Source organism: Hemibagrus wyckioides, linkage group LG01 (genome assembly GCF_019097595.1).
Source record: "Hemibagrus wyckioides isolate EC202008001 linkage group LG01, SWU_Hwy_1.0, whole genome shotgun sequence".
NCBI lineage: Eukaryota > Metazoa > Chordata > Actinopteri > Siluriformes > Bagridae > Hemibagrus > Hemibagrus wyckioides.
Window position 1 is genome coordinate 33165989 of NC_080710.1, and position 9791 is coordinate 33175779.

At 45.6% G+C, this 9791-nt stretch overlaps 1 protein-coding gene across 4 annotated transcripts in view; it reads left to right on the forward strand.

The window, feature by feature from the left end:
• The window catches only part of LOC131352262 (dipeptidyl aminopeptidase-like protein 6), a 269434-nt gene that overhangs the window by 221778 nt on the left and 37865 nt on the right, over positions 1-9791 (forward strand). For all 4 annotated transcript variants that reach the window (XM_058388254.1, XM_058388261.1, XM_058388238.1 and 1 more), the window contains one exon: positions 3024-3144. In XM_058388254.1, coding sequence (XP_058244237.1) covers positions 3024-3144 — 121 coding nt within the window. The remainder of the gene's footprint in view (positions 1-3023; positions 3145-9791) is intronic.

Consider the following 9791-nt stretch of genomic DNA (forward strand, 5'->3'; position numbering starts at 1 on the left):
GATGATGTGAAAGGTGAAGGTGTGAAAGGTGAAGGTGTGAAAGGTGAAGGTGTGAAAGGTGATGGTGTGAAAGGTGAAGGTGTGAAAGGTGATGGTGTGAAGGGTGATGGTGTGAAAGGTGATGGTCTGAATGGTGATGATGTGAAAGGTGAAGGTGTGAAAGGTGAAGGTGTGAAAGGTGATGGTGTGAAAGGTGATGGTCTGAATGGTGATGGTGTGAAAGGTGATGGTCTGAATGGTGATGATGTGAAAGGTGAAGGTGTGAAAGGTGAAGGTGTGAAAGGTGATGGTGTGAAAGGTGATGGTCTGAATGGTGATGGTGTGAAAGGTGATGGTGTGAATGGTGATGGTGTGAAAGGTGAAGGTGTGAAAGGTGAAGGTGTGAAGGGTGATGTGTAAAATGTGATGGTGTAAAAGGCTATAGCATTATTGTGGAACCTCTACCACTTTCGAGAGGTTGCACCACTGAGGCACTGAGCGTTTACAGTAGAAAGTAGAAAAGCCGAATGTTGCCCTGGGGAAGTCAAGATTTCACACTTAAAGAAGCGAAGCAGAGAGTTCTGTTCACAGCAAGGAACAAAGTGAGGAATGGAGAATCTGGATAATGATGATTCAAACCAGAGGAACTGTAAGGAGTTAGAGGACATTCAGTGATAAGAAGCTTACAGTTGGGGCTCATGAGAGTGCAGCAGAAATCATTGGTTCCACCACCAGGAGATGAGTTAGAGCTTTCTTCTGAGCAGGTCCAGTAGATGCAGCTGGCTGACTTCACGTGTCCCAGAGGAAGCTCATGGTAGCCTTCATCCTGCAGCTGGTAGCTGTCACGTGAGTCGAGATGGGTGCTGGCGGGAAACGGCAGGTGACCAGATTGGAGGAAAATTAGGAAAAGTGAAGAAGCTGTATAATTAAATCATAATTAAAGTGCCCTTAACCTTCAGTGCTGGCACTCTTCCTCAATTAGCTTCTCACTGGCATTGCATCTGGAGTTTCTACAAGGCTATAAAGAGGAGAAGCTCCAGATGAAGTTGGACCACCTGGTCTAGATGAACACTTTCCGATATTCTCATTAGAGATACTGAGCGCATTAACAGAGCCAAGAGTTCAAGCAGAACTGATGACAGACACCGGGGGGTCTATGAGGGAGGAGGTCTAGAGTGTAAGATAAATATGGGTTCTGTATGATTTATGGATTATTGATGGCCATTAACACACTGATAAATTAATAATTAAAAAAACTTAGTTCCATGAAACAGTCTGGATGTGTTTGTTTGTTTATTTGTTTTAAAAGACTATTTTGCTAAATACATCAAATACCAAATAAGTGACTTGAATTACATGAATATAAGAGCCGATTCTTCTTTTTCTTTTTCTTATTTTTTAATCCAGATTTCTTAGATTAATTTAAACTGTTTGAAAATGGATTTAAATAAATTTCTTCTCATTATTTTATTAAGCATTCATCCAAATAAAATAAAAAATAATCAGAAAGACACCGCTAATTATTTATTTGTTGGACAGTTTATAAAAAACTGGCAGCAAGACACAAGTGCATAAAAAATAAGTTTTTTTAATTGAAATGAACTTGAATAGAAAGGAAAGTAAAAAAACGCAACAAGACAAAGGAACATGAGGGAATCTTTCTTTTTTTCAAAGTCAAAGTCAAAATCTAATCAAGGGATTAACTCAGATATGCTACACACATTAATTATCACATCAGTACAGGATAGGGTTTGGAGACAAACCCCAGGTAGACCAAGGAGGGGGTGAAGACAGACCCAGAAGAGACCCCAAAGGTGGTGAAGACAGACCCAAGAGAAACCCCGGAGGAGGCGGTGACAAACCCCACAGAGACCCCAGAGGGGGTGGAGACAAACCACAGAGGCAGAGATAGGAAACCCAGGAGAGACCCCAGGGGGTGGAGACAGACCCAGGAGACACCCTGGAGGTGGCAAAGTCAGACCCAGAAAAAACACAGAGGGGACAGAGATGAACTCCAGCAAGACCACAGAGGGGGCAGAGAGAGACCCAGGAGAGATCCCAAAGGGGGCAGAGACAGACCCCAGGGAGATCAAGGAGGGGTCAGAGACAGACCCCAGAGTGAGGGGTGATGAATAGACCATGAGGGGGCAGAGACAGACCCAGAAATAACCATGGAGGGGGCAGAGACAGACCCAGAAGAGACCCCAGAGGGGGCAGAGACAGACCCCAGAGCGGGGGGTGAAGAAAAGACCATGGAGAGGGCAGAAACAGACCCAGAAAAGACCCTGGAAGGGGCGGAGACAGACCCAGGAGAGACCCCAGAGGGGGTGGAGACAGACCCCGGAGAGACCCCAGAGGGGGTGGAGATAGACCCAGGAGAGACTCCAGAGGGTGTGGAGACACACGGGTGCATTGTAACCAAAGAACACATGTTGTGAACTAAAAGCCAAACAGAACTGCAGCGCTTGCTGTGAAACCGCTTCCCTGCCAGAGACTCACTTATCAGATGATAAACATTTAAATGATAAAAGCTCCATCGCCTCCAGAGTCGACATTTTATCTCATTGCACTTTCTCTGTGCAGCTCACTTCAGTCTCCCGAGCGATAAAGACAGGCAGGGCAGTTATCAATTCTGATACACGTGATTGATCTCTGCTCACTCGTCATATTCCTGATGAAGATGATCATTTGGTTTCTCTTCTTTTCCAACAGAAAGATAAAAATTACATGTTTTTGTCAAATACGAGAACAAACTGTAAAGGCTGCGGTGATGAACTTGGTAGATGCAGATGCCTGGAGAATAAGATACATAACAGAGATAAGAAAACCATTTCAAAATAAATTTCCCACTTGGATTAGAGGGGAATTTCTGACGTTTGGTTAAAAAGAAGATTCATCATAACCATTTCTTTCCTCAGCTGCATAAACATTTCAGAAACATCTGGTTTGAACCGTATCATGTGACAGGATCTTAACCCTTCCTCATTCACCAACCAAAAGAAATGATTTTCCCTTCTTCTTCTTCTTCTTCTTCTTGTTTTTAGATCTTTATATTTGAGAATAACATCTACTACCGAGCCACCGTGGAGAGCCGGATCATCCGCCTGGTTTCCACCGGGAAGGAGGGCGTGATATTCAACGGTCTCAGTGATTGGCTGTATGAAGGTAAGCACCAAGGAACATTTAGTGAAAAAATAAAAAAAACCTGAATTACGTAGCATTAGCCTGATCAGTCAGATATAAATAAATATATTAATCAAGTCTCTGTACTGTGGATCAGTTTGAAAAGCACATAAAGACCAGCAGTGAAGCCAAAAACACATGAAGGTCAATTCCACAATCCCATAATACTCCAGAAAAAGACAGATTTCTGTTACTTACAGGAAGTGACTAAAGCTGTAGAGGAGATGGTTTTACTAATCTTCAACACAAAGCTTTGAAAAAAAAAAAAATACTGACAGAAGTAAACGCATTTCATTTGGTTTATCTTCGGAACGCCGTGCGGTTGTGACACGCTTCCGTGTGGAAATGCGAGTCTGTGGAATTTGGTAACTAGCTCCTGCTGTGAGCGGTGAGTGTTTTGAGTCAGACGAAGCGCTTTTATCTTCTCTTTAATGCTGATTCTGAAAATCCTGATTAAACGCGTCATGCAGAAGGAACATTAACCAGTGAGACGTTATGAAGAGCAGACAGAAAAGTCTTTCTATTGGTCGTTGATTAGAGCCACCCCCCCACCCCCGATTACAACTCAGGGCTGTGATTGACTCCTGACACATCAGCCTTTAATTCAGAAAGACTATTTAGGTGGAGGGTTGGGGGCTTAGAGAGAGCGAGCGAGAAAGAGAGAGAGAGAGAGAGAGAGACTTTTTTGGACTTTTTACGCATCTTTATTTACACAAGTCACATATAAAAGTCACAGTGACTTAATAAATAAATAAGTAAATAAATAAATAAATAAATACGTATTAAAATAAATGTCAATAAATTATTTTAAATATGAGTGATTAGTTTAGTTCTGCTGCAAAGTTAAGTTTCCTTTCTGCAACAGAACACAACACATTCTCACAACACCACACACATTTAAACACATCCAAGTCATTCATACTTTTATAAAAATTAAAATCAATTAAAATTCTAGATTTCATCAGCCTTTTCAGAATTTTTATGGCGTCACAGTCAGTGCTTTGTGCAATTTGTTTTTTCCGGCTCAGGTATATTGCCATTTTTGCCTGACCAAAGATAAAATTAATCAGTTGGCACCTGAACCGGTGTTTCCTGACAAACTTAAAACCAAAAATAAAACACTGAAAAGTAAAAACAACATTAAAAGACCTTAAAATGCTCCGTAAAAACACAAACAGTGGAAGTAATCTGGAGCAGTGAATAAAAGCATGAAAAACTGTTTCTCTCTGTGAACAAAAAGGACAATCATGTGCAATATCAGGGTTTAAAACAGAAATAAAAGAGTTCACAGAGATAATACAGTGTAAAATCCTCCACTGGAGGTCAGCAGCTTTTTTAGTTAGCGGTGGTTTATACAGTGCGTCCACTCTGGTTTAAAATCATCAGTAAAACCATGTACACTTCTCCATGGGGTGTCCACCCTCCCACTCAGCTTTTTCTTGTTTAAAACCTTTACACACGCTCTGTAGAGCAGCTTCCCCGACACTGACCCAAAGTCCATCTCCCCTTCACCCCGGCACTCCAGGAGGGGGCCTGCACACCCGTCGAGGTCAGGAGCGATGTTCAGCTGGGGAAAGGGTTCGTCCTCTGTAGGACCAGTCTCTGTGTGTGAATAGTCCATTAGCTGAACACGCTCCTCTGATGTCAATGCAGATTTCCAGCGGTGTAGGAGCTGATTGACAACACACAGGGACCGCAGTCCCATACGCGCTGCCAGGTCCTCTGCCCTCGACAAGTCCGACCCCGCGATGTTCACAAGCTCCCGGAGCGTTATAATCCCTGAGGAGATGAGAGTTCTGGTCAGTGCAGGGACGGTCACACTGGAGATGTCCAGTCTCCCGCCGTACACCAGAGGTTCCTCCAGCAGCCAGTGTAGCGTTCTACAGCCCTTGTTTTGTTTCTTAAAACAGTTCCAAATTTTAAAAAATCCACGGTAAAAGGCTGGTAGTCCAGAAATGTCCAGCATTTTTGTGTCCATTAAAAACAACGCTCTGTCCAGCCCCAGTCCTTGAACTGTGCGTAATAATCCACTGGCTGCTGCTCTCCATACTAAGCCTCCGGGTCCAGTGAGGAGTCTCTGGATGAACTGGAGGCGGAAGGCTGCGGCTCTGCTGGACAGCTGGACCAGCCCCGTCCTCCTTCCTCCTTCGGCAGATGAAGCACACTCTGTGGAATCCAGTGTAGACCGTCCCAGAAGAAGTCCACCAGCAGGGCCTGGATGTTTGCCAGCAGGTTCGGCGGCGGATCCACGCATGCCAGCTTGTGCCAGAGGGACGACGCGGTGAGGTTGTTGATGACCAGCGTTCTCCCCCTGTAGGACATCTTTGGAACCAGCTGCTTCCACCTGCTCAGTCTGCCCTTCACGTGCTCTACAGAACCTTCCCAGTTTTTACTTAAAAACTCATTGTTCCCCAGGTAGACACCCAAGTATTTAAAACCACCTCTTTTCCACGCTAAGCCTCCTGGTAATGACGGTTGCCCACCTTCCCACTCCCCAACTAAAATGGCTTCACTTTTAGACCAGTTAACCTGGGCAGAGGATAAAATTTGAAAGTCATTTAAAATATCAGTTAAAACATTGACATCATTTTGTGTGTTTATCATCACTACCAGATCATCTGCATAAGCTGATAAACATATTGAGGCATTAGCATGTGGAATATTAAAACCAGAGAGATTACTTCTTAACTTATTTAAAAGAGGTTCAATAGCTAGAGAGTACAACATTCCAGAGAGGGAACAGCCCTGCCTGATCCCTCTGTACACTCTAAAAGGGGCACATAAACCACCATTAACCTTCAGTACACTCTCAATGTCACTGTACAACACCTTGATCATGGCTATAAAACCTGGGTTGAACCCGAAGGCTTCCAGCACCTTCCACAAATATTCATGTTCAACCCGGTCAAAAGCCTTTTCCTGATCTAGAGAAATCAGACCAGTTTTTAAGCCCAATAGCCTGGAGACGTCCAAAATGTCACGAATTAGATACACATTATCGAATATGGACCTATCAGGCACACAGTACGTCTGGTCCTGGTGAATGAGCTGCTCCATTACCTTAGTCAGTCTCGAGGCTAATGCTTTTGAGAGCAGCTTGCAGTCAGTGCACAGTAGTGAGACCGGGCGCCAGTTTTTCAGGTGGGTCAGGTCTCCCTTCTTCAGTAGCAGGGTCAGGACGGCCCTCCTGCAGCTCAACGGGAGTTCACCTCTCCGTACGCTGTCCCGTAGGACATCCAGCACGTCCTGCCCTATGACGGCCCAGAATGCCTTGTAGAACTCGACAGGGAGACCGTCTATACCTGACGCCTGTCCATTCTCCATCCCCTGGAGAGCCTCATGAACCTCCTCCAGCGTCAGCTCCCTGTCCAGCTCTCTCGCCGCTTGCTCAGAGAGCTTTGGCAGGTCCATGAGGAAGCTGTCCTCCACCGCTTGTGCCCCTGACCACTCACTGCTGTACAGCTTCGAGTAGAAGCTTACTGTCTGCGGCGAATTTCAGTGGGCTCAGATACGAGATCCCCTGATTCTGTTTGCACAGCATGTATAAATCTTTTCTGTCCATTCTTCTGCTCTAAACTGAAAAAGAACTTTGAAGGAGCATCCATCTCAGCAGCGCTTTTAAAGCGTGAGCGGACCAGCGCCCCCTGTGCTGTAATGTCTAACAGGTCGTTCATTTTGGATTTTTACGTTTGAGGGCTTCAATATGCCCTCGATTTCCAGTGGCCTCCAAACGCTGGAGCTCCACTATTTCTATCTCCAGAGCTTTCAGAGATCTAACAATGTCTCTTGTGACATTGAGAGTGTACTGTTGACAGAATTCTTTGACTTGTGCTTTTGTCACATCCCACCACAGCTGAAGTGAACTAAAAGCTGCCTTCTCATGTTTAAAACAATTCCATAAAAAAATAAAAGACTCCCTAAAATTAGCATCTTCTAAAAGAGCAGTGTTAAAATGCCAGTAGGCACTCCTAGGTTTAACCTTCTCTTTAGTAATAGTACACTGGACCATACTGTGGTCAGAGATACCTACTGGAACAATAAAACACTTTGTAAAAAACGTCAGCTGATGCTTAAAACCATAAAAACGATCTAATCTCGCCAGGGAGAGTGTGTTGTCTATGGCATGGGCCCACGTGTACTGTCTCTTGTTCTTATGAAAAGTTCTCCATATGTCGCTCAACTCGTGGGCCTCCACCATCTCCCACAGACGCTTACGGGAAGCCATGTGAGGTTCTGGGTGGTTCCGGTCTAAATTATCTGTAGTACAGTTAAAATCACCACCCAGAATTAAAATTTCTGCAGTGTTGCAGTCAGCAATGACATTGTTCAGAGTATCTAAAAACATCATCCTCTCCACTGCACTGGTGGGAGTGTACACACAAATAAAAACTAAAACCTCATTCTCATAAAAAGCTTTCACTTTTAAAAGCCTCCCATTTAAAAATTCTTCAACTGAATAAGAACAAGGAATAAAACTGCGAGCAAAGAGCAAGGCGACTCCACCACTGAGCGTTGTGTTATGGCTTAAAATCACCAACCCATCCCACTCCTTCACCCAATCAGCAGCATTACCTTTCATAAAAAATAAATAAAATAAATAAAATTAAACAGAGGGTAAAAACCACTCTACCATAAAAAAACACCACATCAGTCATCATCAGAGTTTTCCTTATTCACTCTTGTGATCAGTTTCTTCAGACGGAAAATTTCAACATCAATGAATGCACCTTCTCTTCTGAAGAACTTCACGTCGTGAATAAACTGCTTACGGTTTGGGAAAAACTCTTCCAATGCTACATTTTTCTGCCATTTGGTGTTCCATAAAAACTCTTTAATATCATCAACACTGTACACAACATTAACCTGTTCCTCCTGAGAATCGAACATTAAAACAGAGTCTGACATGCAGTCATCACTGTCTGATTCTCGTTCCCCCATCTTTGTGTCCTTTTTTGCCTGCTTTTTTCCCCGTCCCTTACCTTGCTTTTTCCTTTTATTCGGCACTTTAAAGACGGGCTCATCCACCATGTCCACGTCTCCCCCGTCCCCCTGCACTGGTGTAGTGTCCGGTGTTTCCGGGCGGTCTCTCTGCACCTCCGTGCCTGCCTCTGCCAGCGCAGGCAGCTCCAGCACTGCTCCAGAACCCACTGAGCTCTTCTTAGTGGAGCACGGCTTCTCCCGGTCCGGTTGAGCTGAGCATGGCTCTTCTGTGGCCGGTTCGGCTGTGCATGGCTTTTCCGGGGCTGTTGCAGCTCCAGTGGGCTTCTGGGTTGCAGGCTGGGCTTGGGGCTCACTCTCTTTCGGGTCTGGTGCAGCAGCAGCTCCGGGGCCCTCAGCAGCCGGCCGAACTGTAGCCGCAGGGGGAACGACCCCAGTCAACTGAGCTGTGTCCTGCCCCGGTCGCTCAGAAACACCGGGGTCACTCTGCCTCTCAGGGCAGGCCCGAGCAAGATGACCAGTTTTTCCACATTTAAAACACTTAATATCTGTATCAGAAGAAACAAACAGATTGTAGTCAAAGCCTTCAACTCTGAATTTAAAAACGGCATTCAGCTCTTCCACACCTTCTTTAAAAACCATGAAGACCATTCTTCTAAAAGAAACCAAGTGTTTAACCAGTGGGGACTTACAGCCAAGAGGGATTCTCTTAATGGGGAGACAATTCGCCCGTGCACCGAGACAGTTCTTTACAGATAGCTTCATCTGAAATAAAAGGAGGGACGTTGGACAACAAGACTTTCTTAGCTGGGGAACTGAGGGGAGAAACCAGAATTGTCTCATTATTAACAATGATGCCTTTCTGAATCAGATTTCTGACTTAATCAACATTATTCAGAAACACCACAATGGCACTGTTCATTCTGGAGGCAGAGACAATGTTCTCATGCCCCACCACGTTACCGACTGCCAAACAACATTCTTCAACACTCACCGGACACACAACACGGACACCGCGCCGGACACACAACACGGACACCGTGCCGGACACACAACACAGACACCGTGCCGGACACACAACACGGACACCGTGCCGGACACACAACACGGACACCGTGCCGGACACACAACACGGACACCGTGCCGGACACACAACACAGACACCGTGCCGGACACACAACACGGACACCGTGCCGGACACACAACACGGACACCGTGCCGGACACACAACACAGACACCGTGCCGGACACACAACACAGACACCGTGCCGGACACACAACACGGACACCGTGCCGGACACACAACACAGACACCGTGCCGGACACACAACACAGACACCGTGCCGGACACACAACACGGACACCGTGCCGGACACACAACACGGACACCGTGCCGGCGAGTCAAACTCTCACACAACCTCGCGGTCGGATCCGCCATAACCATGCTTCACCGACACGCTACTCACACACACCTGCACACACACACGCGCACACACTCACACACACAGTTATTGTCCGCACACACTCGCTCACACTCACACAATAAATATATTAATATTCTGAGATTTTAAACGGAAAAGAATTGCACTTTAGTGCCAAAAAAATTGGCAAAACGCCAACCGCTCTCACGCGCTCCACACGCCACACTCGCCTCTCCGCCGCTCATGCGCAGAGAGAGAGAGAGAGAGAGA